The sequence below is a fragment of the Diplotaxodon limnothrissa genome, linkage group LG1, assembly GCF_057381915.1.
Source record: "Diplotaxodon limnothrissa isolate DT_005_m linkage group LG1, D_limnothrissa_male_GT1.1, whole genome shotgun sequence".
NCBI lineage: Eukaryota > Metazoa > Chordata > Actinopteri > Cichliformes > Cichlidae > Diplotaxodon > Diplotaxodon limnothrissa.
Window position 1 is genome coordinate 31,789,668 of NC_140596.1, and position 20,973 is coordinate 31,810,640.

The 20,973-nt window shown below is 42.0% G+C and overlaps 1 protein-coding gene across 1 annotated transcript in view; it reads left to right on the forward strand.

Moving 5' to 3' along the window:
- The window catches only part of neo1a (neogenin 1a), a 170,721-nt gene that overhangs the window by 73,982 nt on the left and 75,766 nt on the right, over positions 1-20,973 (forward strand). The window contains exons 3-4 of the mRNA XM_085349868.1: positions 14,354-14,629; positions 15,985-16,135. Of these exons, the coding sequence (XP_085205994.1) occupies positions 14,354-14,629; positions 15,985-16,135 (427 nt within the window). The remainder of the gene's footprint in view (positions 1-14,353; positions 14,630-15,984; positions 16,136-20,973) is intronic.

Consider the following 20,973-nt stretch of genomic DNA (forward strand, 5'->3'; position numbering starts at 1 on the left):
ATTGCAGGGCAGCATGGAGGCGTTTGACTCGCTGAGTTGAGTCTGATGAGACTTGATTGATGATTTTTAAAAAAAATAAAAGTAGAGGCTTCCTGCTGTTAGTGTTGAACTGTGTTGTTACGGGATTGTGTCATACAACTGTTTGCGTGCTTTCTTGAAGATTGTGGAATATCTTGTGCTCCAAGGTCAATATCACGTCTTTTTGCTTTCTTTCTCTCACACGTTGACAGGTCAGATGAGGCAAAACAGCACCACAACAGCACGCCTTCCATTCTACACGTCTATCCATCTCACCTTTTAGATGTCTTGCGCGTTTAATGCTTACCTATCAATACCTTTTACATTTACAGCCAGGTAACGGAAAACTAGCCTGCATGTAGCGGTTTCATATGAGCACATGGCTTTCATTGCTGTGGATACGTGCGGTCGTGTGGTTAAAGGACAGTAATGCTTTCAGCTTGTATCATTGTAATGTGACATTTAGTTTGCTGGACAACACAATGTGCCGGCAAACAAATTGTCAAATCTATATAGTTAACACTGATCGGCACAGCATCTGCTGCGTTTGAAGGCAATGCGCTACAGATGGACTGAAGTAATTGCTATTAATGCCAAACTGTCAGGCCGACCAGGTGTTCTACAGATCTGTTGCGTCCTTTTCCATTAGGCATCAGCGACTGATTAGACTGCCTTCATGTTGCTTTGCATTATTCCTGATATGATTATTTTTTTCAATCAGAGTGCATTGTTTTCTTCTATGTATGAAAAGGCACAGCTGCACATTTGCCCTCAGTAAATAATATATCCGTTTCATATTTCCACATTTAATTAACAATAATAAAGCCGGCGAGTGAAGAGACGTACTCTGGGGCTATGGATGCTTCACACTCTGTGATCCTCATTCAAATACTAATCTTGTCCTCCTGCAGCCTTTTCAATATGTGCATTATGCTTTTGCAATGTTTGATGTCTGTGTTTGCGTTAGTTTGTTTAGTCGGCGCTTACGCATGGCATCTGCAGCTCACCAGACGTGGCTAATGAACTTTGAAAGTGTGTTGTGTTTTACGCATGTCTACATGGAGAGATTGGTCTTCTCCGTTTGTCAGATTCCTTGTCGAAATATGAGCGGCTGTGCTCGGGCTGTTATTGGCGCTCACTGGAGCATTTCGGAAAGATGTTTACATGAATGCGGAAAAGAGAGGAAAAACAATCATAACTGTTTTCTGATCTCTCAGCACTTGACAGGCACAAGCAGCCGGCTCCTTTCACTAATAATAAATTCATGGCTGTAAACTTTGACTGGAAAATCCCAAACTAATATAGTTACTAGTTGAATAAATTTTGCTTAAGACTTGAGATTTAGACAATCTCTAATGGCCTGTCACTTGGCAATGAGAGGTGTTGAAAATTTGCACTAAAACCCTTTTTTATCCGAACATAAAGTAACGCAATGTTCTGATTTGAAATTCAAAATGATGCTAGAGTTATTTATAGGATGGATCCAGTATTTGGATCAGATATCAGTCCAGAGCTCGCTCAGGAAGTGTGATCGGGTGAAGGTGATGATGTTCTGTCTCTTATACAACAATACAGAAAAGAATACAGTACTTTGAGTTTGTGTTAGTAGTTTTGCGTACAAAGTAGTACTTTTGTAATGTTATTTACATTACATTAGCTCAATCATTCATTTATTAGCCATTTTAGCCTATGGTAAATAGTTGATTTCCCATTGGCAACGGCAGCTCAAGCGAAATAGTAATGCGTCCCAAACTAAATGGCAATGTGTATTTAAGGATGATACAAGAAGGGAACATGATTTGAAACTCACTCACTTTTGAGTCTTTTGAGGTGCTTCACTAAACAGGAGGTATTTCCTCCACTGGTCTTACAAACCACGATGGTACTACTTGCATATTACCTTTTGTGGCTCACTCATCACCCCTTGGCTGTCTAAAGTACTTCCAGAGCTTACTTAACTGTCTTTGTTATGAACAACTTAGGTTAGCGCTGTCGCGGCAGCTGCTCTAGTCACCAAGTCATCGTCTTCCATTTGTAGTTTTTGCTGCGTGTGGGAGCAGCTGGGTGAGGGCCCCCTCTTCAGCTGTAGAAGATCTGTAGTGTCCCTGTACTTATGGTACTTAAAAAAGAAAGAAAGAAAAGAAAATGGTGTATGGCATGTATATCTATAGTACCTTGCCACATCCTCACAATATAAAGCATACGTGGCTATGGGAAGGTTTGCTCAAACTTGCAACGTACACCTGGTAGTTTGTTCGGATCAACCATAAACAAACCGCTCTGGAACTCATTTGGAGCCACACTATGACCACCTCTTCCAAAAGGTCTTGGCGCGGTTGTTTTGGTCCACACCGACCGAGTGAGGTCATTGTATTCACACTTGCACCAAGGGGGAAAAGAGCCAGATTTCACTTAAATGGACTAAACAGCGCAGGTGTGCAAACACCTTAAGAATGATAACTGACAATTTGCCACTGCATCACACCTCTTGACCAAGTAAAGGATGATGAATGCTCCTGGTCATGTGCAGCGACATCATCACCTTGCATCCGTGCGAGCCTGCATCTGTGTGTTTGCAAACATCTGCTGCTTAAACAGTGCCAGCCCCATACTCGCAGGCATATAGTCACACAAATGCATGCATAGCCACTACTGTTTCTTCCAGTGATAAAAACTAAACAAGTGGCGCTTCAAAAATTGTCAGCGGCCACTCTGTCTGTCTGTGTACCCTACACTTTGAAAGGCAATTCCCTTTAAGTTAAGGAGTGAAGCTGTCTGCAGCACGTTTCGTGCTGTAATAGCAACTCACTTCTAATCCTAGTTATGCAGGAAACATTTTTTGTTCTACCTTAGCTTCATTGGGGTATAATTTGAAGCAGACACCCACACATGGATTTTTAAATGAGTCCTAAATCATGCTGAAGAATAAGTTAGCTGTGTGCTTGTATGTGGTGGTTGGCACATTTACATTTACTTCCCTCAGATCAGTGGAAATGATGAGCTTTGTAGAAAATTGTCATCATTTCTTGAACATAAACTACAAGCTAACAAAAAGCCATGTCATTAGTAACTGTAGTGATGCTTGATTGCACAAAAATGACTACTGCACTACTAAAGTCCTAGTTTTTCTTGTGTTTACAATGGCCTTCCTTTGCTCCATTGCCCCCCAAAACAAACACACACACACACACACACACACACACTCCATCATTTCTACTGAGCAAGACGCTCAATTTTCACCCGACCCCATCCTCCATCCATCTCATTTCCCTGCTAGCTGCACTTGCAGAGCTGGAGCATAAACAGAGCAACAGGGCTGCTGATAGCATCTGCAGATGTGCCGGCAACATCCCCAGATAAGAACCAGCAGCAGCATGCCCCCTCTCTAGCAAACAATAGAGCTCCTACTGAAATGTGTGGTAGGAGAATGGAGAGGAAAAAGAGGAGGGGTGATAGGAGTGGGTGGAGGTGAATCTGAGTGTAATGGAGGGAGTGGGAAAGAGACAGCGCAGTGGCAGAGAAGAGTCTGAAGGAGAGAGCTGAATGTGGAGAAGCTCTCCGTGTGCCCATCGAGAGCCGGACAAGGGTGTGTTTACTCGGTTTATCTGGATGGCCTGTCAAGCTACGGGAGGGTGGAGGGGCTCTTCATTCCAGTGGAGGGGTTGGGCGTTGCTCGAGGCCTTAAGGAAATAAGCACTTGAAGAAAGATGTGAGGGCAGGCCAGCGGTAGCCGCTCTTTGTTCCTCACGTGTTGGGCTTGATTGACAACTCCTTTATAATCCCACAGGTGACTCCTCTGACATTGGAGGCCGCTCTGTGGAGCTTCTCTCTGCAGCCTGTCTTACCTGCCACCCCCCTCCACCCGCTTTCCCCTGATAAGGAAGCCAGGGGAAAGCAGGGAGGTTAGACGGGAAGCGCAAAGGGATTTATGGTTGTAGTGCCAACGCATTTATCTGTGCTTGGGTAATGGGAGCATCCGCTCCTATGGCAACGACCTCTGCAGAAGGTCAACCCCAAAATGGGCTGACAATGAGCTAAACGCCCAGTAAAAAAGCAAGACACCTTAACATGATTAAAGGGCCTAATGCAATCTGTATTGTTTTGGCTACAACTCAATTATCTTTAATGAAAGAGAGCTTTTCCACTAGAAACAACATTCAGAAGCTCTGTTTAAGAAACCCCCTCCCCCACATGTTTCTGTAGTTGGCTAGGGGGAGTTTGTGCCCTACCAGATAGCAGATAGTGGCATCCCCCTGAAAGCCCCAACCATTGTCCCCAGAGGGTAAGTCATCAGACGAGCCACGCTTGAGAGACCATACCTGAACACGAGGAAATTGCGCACAGGAAGGTGACCGTTCACACACACGTACAACTCATCCAGCAGCACAGAAAATAGTGTTAAATATGATCTTTCAAATTATAATCAGCAGGCATTTGCATGAGTCAGCCATTCTCAATCCAAAAAATACAAGCGTGAACCCGGTCCCATTATCTTACGTGGTGTAATTTGCTGCTTTTGATTGCCCGTGTCACAGAAAACAGATCATAAGACGGTTTCACTGTTGGTCAGACACAATAAGCAATTTAATAACAATGTACTGAACAAAGGAAAAATGTCTCTGAATTTAGAGTTATTCTGCAGATTAATCAGTAATGAAAATAATCATTAGTCACTGCACTGGGTTATAGTTACTCATTAACTTTAAAAAAACAAACAAAAAAAACAACCTTTTTGTAGATGAGACGGTGTTTTGCAGACCTGCAACAAAAACTGACAAATGACCCCTGCTGGCTGGGGTGCAGTTAATGGTTGAATGGCTCCTGTGAAGAGTGGAGAGGCTCACATTAGAGGTATGATGAAGCCAGCCGGGTTAACATTTATGTGTTTAGCTGTTTAATATTTCAAGGTTGTTGAAACGGGAGCTTTACCCACCTCTCGAAATTCCTCCTGAAGTGTTCCACCTAAACATCAGCCACTCCAGCTGCCAGTGAGGGGAGGGTTGTGTGCCTGCCCGTCTGCAGGTGCTGTGGGAAGCTGTGAGTCAACTGGAGGAGGACAGAATGGCACAGTTAGTATTGATACTGCTGCAAATAAGTATTTAGTCTTTTTCTTGTTTTTCTTTTTATTGTGACAACCCTCGTTCACTCAGAGGCTTATACTGTGAACACGTCCTTTTGAAAACAGGGGATTGGGTAGATATTTCAGTATGTGTTATGCTGTTACATTATGTAAACAGCACTGATAAAACTAACTGCTTTGCGAGATTTGACATACATGCACATACAAGTGGGTTTAATTTTAAAGCAACAGTCTTGAATTTAACTCTACTTTTTTTTTTTCTTCAAGTACATCTCATCCCTCTAACTAATGTATTGTTCCTATGGCAACTGACCTAGCCCTGTCATGCATCCGTCTCCATCCATCACCATCAGGGAGGCTCCTTGTAGCCCCGCTGTCTCTTCCCCACATCAGGCTATCAGAAGCTGTCAGAGTGCCAACTGTACCAGCAGCCTCATCCCGATGTGTCATTATTCATGTAGACACAATTGAGTGTGTGTATTTTCATTGTAGGCAGGTCTTTTATGTTTTTTTTCCTCCCTCTGTCTTTCACAAGCATGCGCAAGTAGAAATGAAAGCCGGAAATCAAACTTGTCACAGTGGTAGCAAGCATCCTGATCGAGACAGAGAGACGGGTTACTGACATTTATTTTGCAGCGACTGTCCTCTAAAGTGCATGCTATATTGTGTGTTACCAAGAGCGTAGTAGTAAAAAAAAAAAGAAAAGAAATAGTCCCCGTTACGAGTGAGAGTTGTCACAACTAGGTTCTGCAGCTGCGCCGCGGGGCCAATCTGCTGCTTGTCATAAATGTTTAGAAAGCTGTTCTTTACTCAAAATCTGGTCTTCATCCAGCGCGGTACCAGTTCCAAATGCCCCTCCCCTAGCTAAGAGCTGTTTAGCCTTGCTGAGTTAGCTTAACATACATAAGGAAGTTGGGAGGATCAGTGTCCCGAATACACCAGCACTACACATATAGGCGTCTGTTTTCATTCTTGTTCGCAACAATAAAACTATGCATCTATTTCGCGACTGCCTTCTGCTGTGCCATATTTCAAATATAACAACAGGCTGATGCGTCTTTCCTGGGTACCAGCTGCCTAATGTTTTCACTGTACTACTCTGTTCAAGCTGTGGCTGGATGCAAGGTCAGGAAATGCTTGTTCTGTCATCTTTACACAGCTCAAAAGATAAAATAAGGACCCCAGTCTGAGGCTGACTTTTGTGGCACACCACCCACACACCCGTCTTCTGTCTGCTCCTCTGATGTGTGTACACAACACAAGCTTTTCTCTGTGTATGCACTTGCGGTTACCATTGTACTGCACACATTATGTAGTTTAGAAGTACTGATTTATTGTTAGGTTTTTTCCACTGATGAGCTCATTGTTTGTTACATGTTTCCAACTGTCTCATTGGAGTAAGCAGTTTGAATTTTTGTTTTAGTTCAGTTGTTAACCAATGTCATCGTTAGCCATGTGTTCTAACTGGTAGCTGTTTGGATGAAAATTTAACAAAGATTAAAAAAATAAAAAAGCCAGTCTATTTATTGCACTGTATCACATCATTGTCACTCCACCCTGTTGATGAAAAAGACGAGCATGTTGCGATGACACAGCCAGACGTTCACGTTTCATCATTTCCTCAGCATGCCATGCTCGTGTCTGGCTTTATACGCGATGGATAATCCCAGTAACTTTTGTGTTAGCTTCCAGTACACGTTCGTTAATTAATTCTGTTTGCATTCTTGTCAATTTCGCCGAGGCCTCCCACCTCTCACCCCCTGATGGGATGAAAGTTGTTGTTACCTTTTACTGCCTAGCGGGTAAAGAGCGCGAGCAAACATCTCCCAGAATTTGTGATTCCAAAATGTCTATTTGCTTAGCAGATCAGACGCATTTAAATGTACAAGTTTGCATGCATTTTTAAGAAGGACAACCGCAGTGGCTGTGCAGCCGTAATATCTTCCCCTGTGTGGGCCATGCAAACTTTGTAATTAAACATCAAGGTTTTCTTTGAAAAACCAGCTTGATTCTTGACCACTTCTGATATTAAATCTAAAAAAGCCCAAACTAACTCCCTCTTGGCACGGCATTATAAAGAATTCATGTTGTGCTTTTCATGCATGCAGAGCCACTTAAGGACACAGGCAAAGCACCACCCCTCAACGTTTAATTTCATCACGATCTAGGCTGCATTAGTGCGAGAAAGAAATATTTTTCTTGTACAATAAATGTTGAAGTGCCTTTATGAAGAGTGATGGTGGGTGGGCGGGAGAGGGTGGTGGGGGTAGCGTTGTGGTTTTATTGTTTGGAGGGAATGTCTTTGAGTGTTTGAGTGGGTTCTGCAATACAATCCAATTAAAGTTTGATAACAGAGCAAAGAAGAAATATAAACGCCTCTCTCTAAGAGCAGTTATCCTTGTTATTGTTTGCTTATGGGCGTCCATGGTGCTGTCTGAGCTTATTCATATACAGAATACATTAATGTATTAATGCACTATTATTAGGGGGTGGAAGGATTTTGTGTGCTAGATCCTGTGGAGAATCTTGGGGAAAGTGTTGTTTTTTTTACTTCTTATTTTGTTTGTTCAGGTTTTTTTTTTCTTTTCTGTTTTTAAGAAACCCAGAAGGAGTTGGTCCACTGGTAGGTTAAATATAAACCCTAAAATTAGATGCATGACACTTTGATCGGATGTAGAATATTATAATGGGACTCGTGGCTGCTAAAAAAATAAGTCTAGTTTTTAAGGTTTTTAGAGTTTTAGTAGCATACGAGACAGTCTTGATTAAAATAGCATCTACAACAAATGAACAATATCTGAAAGTCATGTTCTTAAGAAATGGGGGGGGGGAAAATCCAGCAAAGACCTGACCTGAGAAATGCCTCTGCCTCTTCAGTTGATCCCGTTGAGCTACTGAACACTCGGTCTTAGTGGATACCTTTCCACTGAGATCATTTCTCATTTGAAGGTTGGTTGTTAAGAAGCTATTCTTAAGGAAAGGAAACGGGGAGAAAAAATGGAGGAATGCCAAAGTAAACAAAGAACAAGACTGAAAGTCAGTGGCTATAGTTCTTATGGCGTGAACAATCCAAATTTGAAGTTTTTGATTTAAATTGGCATCAAAATGTACAGAGGAGGTCCAGCAGAGAAGTACAAAAGTGAGTGTCTGCAGCCATCTGTAAAAAATGGTCAAGGTTGCAAAAGAAGAGCTCTGAACGTCCTTCAAAAATCCTGGAGAACTATTCCTGAAGGCTGTTTAGAGAAATTACAAGAAAGCTGAGTAAGAGAGTTCAGGCTGTGTTGAACTATAAAGGTGAACATGCCAAATAGTGGCTTTTAAGCTTGCTGGAATTGTTCAGACTCTACTTTTGCATCATATACTGCATTTCCATCTATGTGCTGCAAATGTTTCCCACTCTCCTAGAAAAAGATAAAGAAATGTGGGGGCGTTCAAGACCTTTGCACAGAATTGCACTAAAGAGCTCAGGTCTGCATGATAAACCAGTGATTTACAAATCCTCTGAATATATATTGAGTTTGACTTTGTGTTTGACAGATATATATATATATAGTGCACAGTGTGAATTAATTCTGCTCTTAAGACTGTATGTGGGCTAGATGGCTTGATTTGATGTAATGGAGGAAGCCCTTAGTAAAATATTCTTGCCTGAAGCTTGGAAACCTTCAATTAGAAAAATTAATTATCACTTACGCTGCAGCTTTAAAGGGAGCATGAGCAGAAAGAGACGCTGAACTGAACAAAGCAAACCTGATATTGTTCATGGAGATTTAATACCAAGGAATTACATTCAGACCACCTCCTCACAGTCACTCGCAGCAGAAATGACTGTGTTTTTTGGACTGCTTGATTACCCTGCCACTCCTGCATTCACCTGACATCTTCGATTTACGTTTCCATTAATTGGATGTCTTCACATTCTGTCTAATTTACTCTTCAGCTGGCGTCAGATCTGTCACTTCACTGAAAGCGGTGGGGGTTTTGTTTTTGTTTTTATTTTTTTTTTGGCCCCGTCTCATCTTTTGAATTTCATAAAAAAACACCAAGAATAGAAATTGCGGTTGTTTGTGTACTTGGGTTGCAAAACCGAAAGAGACATGTTGATAATGGAGGACAAAAAGGATGTTATTATTGCGCCCTTTGCATGGTCAGACACACTCACGCACATTTGTAACAGTCGGTGCATTCTAGGAATTATTCTGACACAACGGGTTTTAATTTACGTCTCTAGTGTATCCACTTTCCTAAAGCCTGACTTGTGGGCCTCAGTTTCACGTATTGATTTCTCCACATTTCCCAGAATGACTTTCAGCAGTCTCCAACGAATGGCAGTGAACTTGTTGAATTCAGAAAGGGAGAAAGAAGTAGTGGAATGATGCCGTAGTCTACTCTTTGCTGTGATGAGAAGATGAGTTGTGTCTCTTTTGTTATATATTTCTTCCTCCTGTTCGTGGTTGCTACATTTAGAGAATTTCCTCTTTGCTTTTAAACTTTTTAAAGGTTTAGCTCATGGATGTGTACATTTAATATTACCTCTGGCTGCTGTCAATAATAGTACTATCCGAAACATTAAACAACAGCGTAGAATTTATATTAGGTTATATTTCAAAAACTGCATGCTCTTGGCTAGTGAGCTTGATCCAGTGTAGGATTGTCATTAAAAATCATACTCTGACACTAATCAGTGCTAAAAATTGCTATTGGATTAGATCATCATCTGCTACAGTATCAATACCAACGTGCCTTCTTTGCACACTCCATCTGACACAACTTCACACAGCACATAGCCTCTCCCATCACTAACACATGAACATGATGTTAACATTATTGAACAACTCTTTGTAGGTAATTTTGAGAGGCCAGCAAAGCTCCCTTTTAAACAACATTAAAGCCATACACATTAATGTTACCTGTTTTACTCATAGACAGCATAAAAGCTGGACAGAGCTGTCGGGACGTCACCCATTGGTTTGACAACTTGTCATTCACGAGTTGTTAGCCAATGAGCATAGCACTGATATTCCTCTGTTTTGAAACATACGTCCTACTTTGCAAATCTTGTTCATAATATGACCAAGATTTGCAAAATTCAGTATGATCTGGAATGAGTCACAGAGCCCATAAACTTAACAGGAAAGTGTTTAAAGAGGTCAAGTATGAAAACAGTTTTCTTATAGATTTCTATGGGACTGGAAGTCTTTTAGCAACCACAGCTATCGACATCCAGTGGCCTTCTGATAGAATGTGGCTTTTAGCATGGTCTTCATATTTCTATCCTGGAAGTTATGTCAACCTTTCAGATTGTCTCTGATTTAATTATTAGTGAGTATCTGATATTAGCCATCTGTTAGGGTCTTATTGGGGATATGGCTAGTGGACGTTGGATAATAATAAACCAATAACATAAATTTTAGAGTTAGGTAGCAGACAATATCATACTACTATTCTAATCTTAATTTTCTTGTTTTATTTTTTGGCTGTGCTGGTATCATTCATATAAAAAATGGAGTATTTTCCTGGATTTGAAAGTTTGAAATTCTAGTATTATGCCCACCCCACACTGGTGTCTCAGAGTTGAGCTGATTGCAACATGAAGCTAGTTAAGCTTGTAAGCGTAACTTGTCTGGCGTAGCTATCATATCTTTGTGTTTGTGTCCTGAGTCTTACTGTCCTGGTCTTATGTTTAGCCGTAGCAAGTGGAGAAATTGTTGTTATATGTATCAATAAATTACATCGTGTTAGAATATATTGTTGTTTTATTGCCCTGTCATTAGTCTAATGACATCATTATTATGCTAATTGAAAGTGAAGAAGTAAAGGTTGCACTGTGAAAAATCCCTCTGCTAGTTACCCATTTAGACTATGTAATTATGCTAGATCCTGTCTTTTCGGTAACCTTTGGTGTTTCTGTGGGCTTAAAAATATGAGCTCCCTCCAAAGCATAAACCATATGACTTGATTTTTTTACATTCCATATTTTCTCCATGGAAAATTAGGTATTTCATGTTAGCAATCCAAACTCAGCATCTGGCCACGACGCATAGGGAGACATTTCCCCCCGGGCCCTGGCACAAAATGTAAGCCAGTTTCAGTTTTCGCCAATTACCGTAACTGACACTGCTTGAAAATATGTAACATCAAACACAGCTATGTTTTTGATCCAAGGTGAAAGAGCCATTCTGCAGTCAGTCACTAATTCGCTTGAATCTCAAGGGAGATCCTTAAAGCCTTCTGTGAATTCTATTAAGCTGCTCATTATTATTCTATACCTTATTTTAATTAAGAATAGTGAGAACCCAACAGTGTGATTTAAGGGTACGCCTGTGTATGCGTGTACATAATTGCGCTTGGTTTTTCTCTGAGGTGGGGCAGGCAGTCGTTATGCTCATTCGTTGTGGCGCACTAGTTTTCGGCTAATCTCCATCCAGTGAGGGACGTGTTCTTTCATTAGCATTCTGATTATTATCAGCTCTACTGGTAGAGCCGAGCAGATAATGCAGGGTTTGATGAATCTAGCTAACCACCTTCCACAAAGGAGGCATTTGGTGCAAGTGCTGGGTGTATGAAAATGTTTTTGGGAGGATCAATGAGATCAGAGGAGGCACATTTTGCTCCGTTTAAAATGAAGAATGAAACCGCTTTCTGTTAGAATAAACCCTCCAGTCTTTGGATTTTGGCCGCTGAAATACCATTGCTCTCCTGGACTCATTTGGCTCCATCACACTCCGATAATAAGTGCAGATTGGCAGCCCAGCACTTCAGTTCAATAGATGGTGCTGAGCAAGGCTCTGGAAAATGAAGCGTCCACCAAGTTGATTTAAATGGAGAATTGTGATTAATTAGAATCGATAGTGTTAGCATCGACACTCACCGCTTCCCATCTACAATGCCCCTTGCCTTGACCCACACTTAATGTGCTTATGTACACTTTAGCACCTAACACGCAAGCATAAGCACGCGCATACATATTCATGTCATCGTAAGCAGTCCACTTCATTATAACTGGCTGTTACACAACGGCTGTCATGCTCTTGTGAGTTAGGCTCCCCACATACACCCACTCTCACACAAACACACACCCAGAAACGCACTCCCTGAAGACACGGCAAGCTGATGAACAGCCTGCGGAGATGTGATGAGGCAAGAGGAACAAAGGATTAGTCGATTGAGAGCTGGAGACTGACTAACTGCAGACCGAGTCAGAAAGTGCTCACTACAGTCTGAACTGAAGTTGTACAGACACAATGTTCTCCCCCTGCCCTGCATGTCTGCAGATGACTTGTGGAGCCCTCTGCCGTGTCTTCCTTGGCCCACAGTGTAAAGGCTTAAGCTTTTCCACTAAGTCTCTAGTCACTTTTTAGACCTCAGATGCATTAAGTGAGGGTCATTCTCATCTTTAGAAATGTCATGGGCTAAAGGATTTACTTACTATCTGGAGAGCACTGTATAAAGTTAAAGGCTGTCTGGTATTTCTATTAATTAATAAATTTTTTGGTCTTTATCAGATAAGCACATTGAGGCCACAGCACACGGTTTGGCCTGATGTCATTGTGCACATGTCCATTTGCAGAAAGTAAGATTAGAATTATTAGGGGTGTAAATGTGTCTTAAATATATTTTAAGACACACACTAACTCATAAACCATTGCTTTTCTCCTCACTATTATATATAATTTTTAACCCTTTAATCTATCAGTCCAGTGTTTTGTTTTGTTTTTCAATGAGTGTAACCCATGATTATCAATCATCATGCAGTTAATGAGCTTATTTTTTCCCTCTTAATACATTTTAGTTTCTGTTTACCTCTACTTAACATTTTTTTGAAAGAACAACAAAAAAAATGTGGAGGAGACATCGTTAGGCCCCGACTGAGGGGTCATTTTTGACCTCTAGATAGATATCTGATGATCGAAGGCGCCCTTTCAGTTGTGGCTTGTCTTGAGCAGCACCAAGCAGTGAGTAAGTCTGAGCTTGTAGGGAGGGGCGAAAGTATCTTTTAATCCCTCAATAAGTCAGCTCATTATTTTTTTCCTACCCTGCCATGATTATATATTAAGTGATTGGCAGCTCAGTTACAAAAATATCAGCTAAGCCAATATTAACCGAACTGTGCTGAGATATACTCAGAGAAGCTGTGCACGTCGGCCCAGGCCGGGAGGGGAGTCTGTCACTGTTGGGCCCTTATCTTAAAGTGTGATTTACCCTGGAGCCATTCCTGGCAGGGGATTTGAAGAGATGTCTGTAGGTGAGGACGGGGCGGACGCCAAGTCATCGCTTAGCAAGTCTTCAGCGGAGTTACAGCAGCTAAACTTGCTCTCATAAACAGAAAAACAGACACTCAAACAAGACTCTTTGTTTCATCTGCACAAATTTCCAAGGAGACGATCACAGTTGGCCCAAAACCTCGAGAGGCCCTCCATGATAATAACACAGCATGTTGCACTTTTCATTGGAGATGGAGTGGCCTTCTTACTTTGGAAAACAACAAACTCTTCCCTCTGCCTCACTAATAAACCCAAGAATAACATTTGCAGTTTACACATTGTAAGTTCTTTTTAATTGAAGTCATTGTGCGCGATTGTTTCGGAAGCGGCCCGGGAGTGTTGGTTTCAGATCAATGACTACAAACCCAGGAAATAATTATTTTGCATCAAGATGAAAGTCGGGCTACAGCAGCGCAAACAGCCTGTGGATCCAGCTTTTTTTTTTTTTTTAAATTAGTGCCGTGTGTCTCCTGCTCTGCGTGGCAAATTAACATCCACCATCAAGGATAAACGATTGTATGACACGGGTGTGCAGGAGAAGGGTGGTGGTTTGTTTGTCTGTTTGCAAGAGGTCGGGACAGGTGGGTGCTGAAGATTTTGGCCTGTTTCGCTCCTAAGAATATAACCAGAAATTGGATGGATGTGCAAGAGAACGCTTCCAATATTTTTCAGTTCTAAAGATGAGACGAAATATGCAGCTTCAAAGTCAAAGTTCAAAACCGATATACCACATTCTTTTTTATAGCTTCATTAGCTGCTGTGGTAATCAATTTGCCTTTCCAATCTGCCTTAGCAAAAATTTACATCCAATTGCAGCTTAAAGTTAAATTTAATGAAATGAAACAGTCAAATTTGTCAGCATGCCTTTGCTTTCAAGTTTACTAAAAACCTGAAGCCCTGCTTTTTTCATTCAGGTTTCATAAACCCCTTAAACTGCTACCATAAAATTTTGCTATGAGTGTTCCTCATCTGCCTTATCGCTGTCTTGCAGGGATGCCCAGGTTTGCCAACCAACCGTTGCCAGCCACTGCGCGACTTGGGGACAGTCAGGTGATGGCATGTGAGGTCAACTCGGATCTGGTGGCCTTCATCCGGTGGGAGAAAGACCGACAGCCCCTGGAGCTGAGTACCAGGTTGATCCAGCTACCGAGTGGAGCCCTGGTTATAAGCAATGCCTCGGAGACGGACGCTGGCACGTACCGCTGCCTTGTGGAAAACGTTGGCTCTTCCAAGTTGAGTGATGAGGCCGAGCTCCAAACTGTACCAGGTAATTTGAGAGAACACCAGGTGAAATGTTGTCCATTATGAATCTACATCTGTTACTATAGGAACTTCTCGCTGTAAACTCAGTTATGCAATATAATGAATACACTAGTATTGTTTTCTAATATTAAAATATTTTACCCTGCTTGTCATCAGTTGTCACCTGTTAAAACGTCACCACATCTTTAGAGCTTTTAGACCCTCGTAGGTCCTCTTGTGAGGTAAATTGAAATTTGTATATAGTCCAGTGCATCATTTAATTACAGCAGTACATTGAGTTCTCTCTCGGTTGCTCATTACCTTTAGTGTGAAGAGACCCGGCTACCTGTGGTGAGAGATTTTTGAATGCTAGCAGGAGCGGTAAAATTCCCACTGGGGTTATCAGTGATGCAACAGTAACTCAGCTGCAGCTCAAAAGGAACCCGAATTCCATTGTGGCAGGGTCTTGTCTCACCCCCCTGGAAGTTTTATTTACTAAGTTGTTAAGCACCAGGCTCCTGCCAGCACAGGGAAGATATTAGAGGCTGTAAATCAGACTTCAACAAGGCCCCAGTGGGGGTCTTCATCTCTGTTTGCCTCCTTTAAAGATGTGTGGTAGAGTGGCAGGAAGTTGGAGCCACACAAAGGGGAAGATTTTAAAGCTTTGTGACGAAATGGAAATACATTTTTGCGTGGACACCATCAGATATTGGAGGGACATGAATAAATGTATTAGGTGTAGTTATTATCATGTGTAGTTGTGTCTTTTTTTTTGTTTTCTTGTGACGGCACAACCAAATACAGCTCTGGTATTTTCGCCGTGAATTGCTGAGTGGGAGTTTCACACATTCCTGTGAACTCGCAGCAGTTCATTATTAAAAAAATAAGAAGTCTGGCTGACCGTGACCCTCGTGGTTATTAGTCGATGCTATTCCAGCATTAAGTTGCAGCTGGAATCATACACAGCAGTTTGAACTCATACACAGCTTTATCTGTGCTAGATATCATTATCATTATTCAGTCTGACTCTTTGTGGCTTGAGTGTCAGGCTGTCAGTCAGTCTTAAGTGTAAGATGGATGGACATGGAGGTTAGCTTACTCAACCCTAGCCTTAACCTCAGCCTTAACGGTCGCCCCCCCCGGTCAATTAAGAAACTGCAGGGGAAGCTGGAATTCCTGTTGCAGGCTGCAATTTACTGTTTGTTTGTCCTTTTTTTCTGATCAATAAAACAAATAATACACTTGATAAGAGTTCAAGATGAAAGCGGCTTTGGAAAATAAAGACAATACCCACTCTTGAGTTTTTAATTCTTCCCAGAAATTCTTTGCTTAACCTCAGTCTTAACCCTGACCCCCTTTTTTTCCCCCTTCACATCTAAGAAACTGGCGAGGAGAGGAAGCTGGAATTCCTGGTGCAGCCTGTGTCTGTGACCAAGACGACTGATGCCAGCGTGCTGCTGCCCTGTGTGGCCACGGGTTACCCTACACCACGCATCAGCTGGATGTTTGGAGACAAGCTGCTGGAAGAGAGGTACGTGTAGGGCAGCTCTGTGATCTATTGTTTGATGCATTTATCTATTCTGATCGAAAAAGCAGAGATTGTTAAACAAAAAAGAAAAAACAACAGGTTTGGATTATCACCTGAAAGTTGCCAGTAATTGGCGATAGTTACAGTAAAGCCACAAGCAGTTGTGCTCAGCTTCCCTGGGCTCTCGCACATTCCTAGGTTTATAAAAGCAGCAGAGTACTGTAATGTACTGCTCCTTTGTACCCGGTGCCTCTGGCCTCCAGAAGCTAAACTGTTAGTCCTGGCGCCTGCTCCCCAAGGTGTTAATGCCGTTCTGCCACAGCTACCCAGAGAGCCCCGGGGGGAGACCTGGACGTGCCAACGGAGCCACTTCATCTGGGAGAGCAGGCTGTGGGGTTGCCAGCTGAGGGGAAGTTCACAAATTAAGAGCCAAGACAGAGTGTCACAGTGCCTGTGCTCTCACTTCTCTGGCTCTCATTAGCTCAGGCAGTGCAGCTCAAATCCCTCAGAGAGAATTGCATTGGACATGTGAAGTTTGGTTCTCACCAATTAAGAAAGCACTTTGTTTACCTAACCCCTGTGTGCTGCTCCTGTGGAATAATAACTCTTCAACTCAACGTGGCTAAAATGTGGCTCATTCATCTAAATCTAGCTCAGAATGGATTTGGGCGTTCAGTGAAATTAAATGTAAGGTCGTCACATTGGTAATCGCGAGGCCCCGGTGCGGTGTGAACGAGAATATCATTAGACCTTCCAACCTCTGGTTCCAAGCATAGCTCCACACCTCAAGTTTTTAATGCCTGTGGAATTGTCTGAATGTTCTGACCTCCAAAGGGAGCTGGGTAAAAAGGTACTTATTAATCTACCTTCTATTAAATACAAGACAATATCCAGCTCGCATAGCCACCCCCCTAGGGTGTCTCCGTTGGTAATTAGCAAGCATAGTGAAAAAGCAGGGATGTCTGGGTCATATAGAAGAAGACCCCGATGCTCCTGCCTTCAGCGCAAAAAAAAATTGAGCGGTGAATACATCTCCAAGGTTGTTCCTTTGATTTTTTTTTTTCTTTTCATTAACGACGACATTGACAATTAAAAAGAATAGCAGTGGAATTTTCCCCTTTTTTCCTGTTGAGAGTCTCTTGTTCCTTCCAGGCATTACATGAAAGATAGAGGAGCTCCTGTCAATTAAAAATTGGTGTGGCATGTAGTGTAAGGGAGAGAGTAAGGGGAATCTGCAAAGAGTATCTAATTGGTCTTTGGTGCGCAACACAAACAGGGCCTTGAAAGCAGCAACGCTGGAGCTGTAGACATGAGATGAGAGTTGATGAAGACGTGTCAAAGCTACCAATCGAAAGCGGAGCAGCTCAGCGATGGTGGGGAGTATCGCTGCCGATCCTTCAGCTCGGTCACATCTCTTGTTTTCTTTTTCTCTACGTCTGAATTCACAATGGCTTACAGCCACTATTATCCCGAGCAACAAATAACAAAGGTAACGCGATAAGAGTGCAAGATGAAAGAGGCTTTGGACAATGCAGACTCTTGAATTTCTAATTCTTCCCTGTAATTCTTTGCTAGTCCTTCCACTTTCTGCCCGACTTCACTGAAGTTCTTTAAGATACTTTGAAAGACGCAGAGGAAATCTTCAAAAGTCTTTTCACAATGTGCTGCATAAAGGATTTCTGCCATAAGTAGGATTTCTGTCTTAGGTCTTTGAAGAGTCTCATTAGCATGTTATTCATAACCTGTCAGGAGACATTTCATTGGGATCACTTGCCCGTATTGGCATGTAGGCCTTACTGGCTGTTTAAAAATGTCTCTATGTTGACAGACAAGGACAGAGCAGAGGGCTGAAACTAAACAGGTGGTTGCCCCACTCTCAGTCGATCAGTAGCTGATTTCTCTTTGTTGTGTCCGGCTCACGGGGCCACTGTGTCAGATCTGGGAATAATATTCATAGATTCTTCTTGTGACCAAGAAAAAGCGTGTTGGATCTCGGTCAGTCACAGTCTGCAGTCTTTTACAAATCTGTAAGCGATAGAAGAGAATGACCTAACCTAACTACCGACACCACCACCACCCTTTTGTCATGAGTGAAAATTAAGTCCTGGACCTGTTGATTGTGGCTCACCTGGGACAGAAACTTGTCCTCTCCTGCATGTGTCTGAGTGTGATTATAAAGAATCATGCGGTGAGATGCTGCCTCACTTCACACAGGACAAAATGATCCGTTTTTACGTGTGAAGCTCTTGTTTGTTTGATCAACTCATTAAATGATTTATGTTGTTTTTTGCAACCCACCAACTTTTATTGGTAGACATATTTTTCTCTACTTGCAAAGTAATTTTTGGATAATATCTCCTTTGTTATATATAAACATACACTTACTGGACACTTGATTAGGTATGTCTTGCTTGTACTCCCTTTGATCCTCGGAGCTATCTTAATTCTTCATGGCACAGATTCAACAAAGAGCTGGAAACACTCCTCAGAGGAAGACGGGACAAAGACATGCTGTGGATGAGAGCCAGAGATTAATAATAACTAATAATTTTACACAGAGAGGTGTATAAACACAGAGTCACATAGTGTACGGCAAATTCTGACCCTACCATCTTAAAGTATTCTTTTGGATGGAGATCTGGTGACTTAAGTACAGGGAAGTCTCTGTCATGTTTGATATTATGTGAGCGTTGTAACAATGATGAGTTATCTTACTGGAAGCAGGAAATGGTACACTGTGGTCATGGTGAGCAACAATATTCAGGTAGTGCTCGGGGCTTTAAACAGTGCTCAGTTTGTACTAATGGGCCCAACATCATTACACCAGCAGCAGCCTGAATTCTTAATACAGGGCTGCAAGGATGGATCCAAACTTTCATGTTGTTCACACCAAATTCTGACCCAACCATCTGAATGTGGCAGCAGAAATCGAGACTCAGCGGACCAGCCAATGTTTCCAATCTTCTGTTGTTCAGTTTTGGTGAGCTAATATTAATCGTACTTTGTTTTCAGCTGACAGTAGTGGCTCACCATGTGATCTTCTAAACTGCTATAGCCCATCTGCTTCAAGATGCACTGTGCATGGTTCTTCTGCATACCTTGGTCATAACGAGAAGTTATTTCAGTTACTATTGTCTTCCTGTCAATTTGTAAGCATTCTGGCCGTTTCCCTCTGACCGCTAGAGACAGTTGTGTAGGAGAGCCCCAGTAGTTCAGCAGTTTCTCAAATACTCAGGCGAGCCCATCTAGCACCAACAACCTTGCCATGTTCAAAATCACTTAAATGATCTTTCTTTCCCATTCTGATGCTCATCTTGAACTTCAGCACGACTAAATGCATTAAGGTGCCGATTAGATGATCAGAAATGTGCACTTTCAAGATGCTGAACAGGTGTACATAACAAAGTGACCGTAAGTGTAGTTGTCTGTAGAAAAGCAGGGCCTATCTGTTCCGATGCTACGTTTTCCAATGCACTCAGTATCGATCATACGATGGATTATTCTGCTGTAACGCGCTGTGTGTGTGTATTCGCCGGCGTCCTGAATGTTGCCTCAATTCAATTTAGGCTCTGAGCAATTCTATTGCCAAGGACACCGGGCTCAACATTTATTTTGATTAATATCAGCAACACTGCGACAGCATATGTAGCACTTTAAGCTGTTCCTTCAACACACTGAAAATGCAGTCTTTGTAAATATGCCTTGTGTCATCCGTTATACAGAGAAACAGGCCTTTGGATCTCTCAGACATACTGGTCCTGATGACACTTATGAAAAGGACAGTCATCTTTTGTTCTCGGGAGTATCTCTGTCACCTAACAGAATTCCTCAGCAGTCAATAAAATGGATGAATTATGCATGTCGGCCAGCAACAGGGAATTGACTGAATATGTAAATCACCGCCCCCCTTTCCAAAGCCTCAAAGTCATCTGTCTCCTCGCCTCCTTGTGCTCCTGTGTTTGCTTAAATATTACTCTGTGTATTGCGTTTAGTTGTGCATGAAGACGGGAATTTAGCTCAGCATATTTGTTAGCTATCATATCGTTTCATGTATTTATAGCTGTCGCGTAAGACACCGTGTCACTGTTGTGCCCGCTTTTCAGCAGAATGACTTGTAGCGATGTGGAATCCAAACCACTAGTACCTTAATAATAATTTGAAGATTCACACCAAAGAATTGATTCCACGGCTCTTGAAAAGACGGCATGACCGAGCAAATGCCACTGCCATTTAAATCCCCACTCTTTCAGATGCAATCATAGATAATTGCCTCTTTTTTTCCTTTTTTTTTTTTAAAGTGAAGTCATAATGAAACTCAAAATTTGAACCTTCTTTGTTCATCACATCTTTTTTAATGTGTTTGCAGCATTAAAACTCACACATTCAACCATTGTCGTTGTTTTGGGGTTTTTTTGTGAATTCCCACACCAATTTTCCATGTGCCATCATGAGCTTTGCAGGTTTTCAAACATTAAAGAGAAAAGACATTAAAATAAAAAACACAGGCAGTGAAACTGAACCAAAAAATTAGCCTAGCCTGATTTTCACTTGTTTCTTTCGTCACACCGGCAATTAGCGTGTCGTCCACCTAGCACTGAGGTCCTCCTCTTGCAGCGAATGATAGAGGTGTCAGTGATGTTTCGTGTGCATCTGGCTGACAGATATGATTACACAGACCACAGAACACAGTTTCTGCAGCCTAAGGAGGAAAAATGGAGAAACCTCTGTTGTCATCCGAGTGTCAGAATGTGAGTAATCTAATCATACGTAACTCTGTACAGCCCCTCCACCACAAAACCGTCTTCATAAAAGGGCTTTTACTGTGTTCATTACCGAGGTCA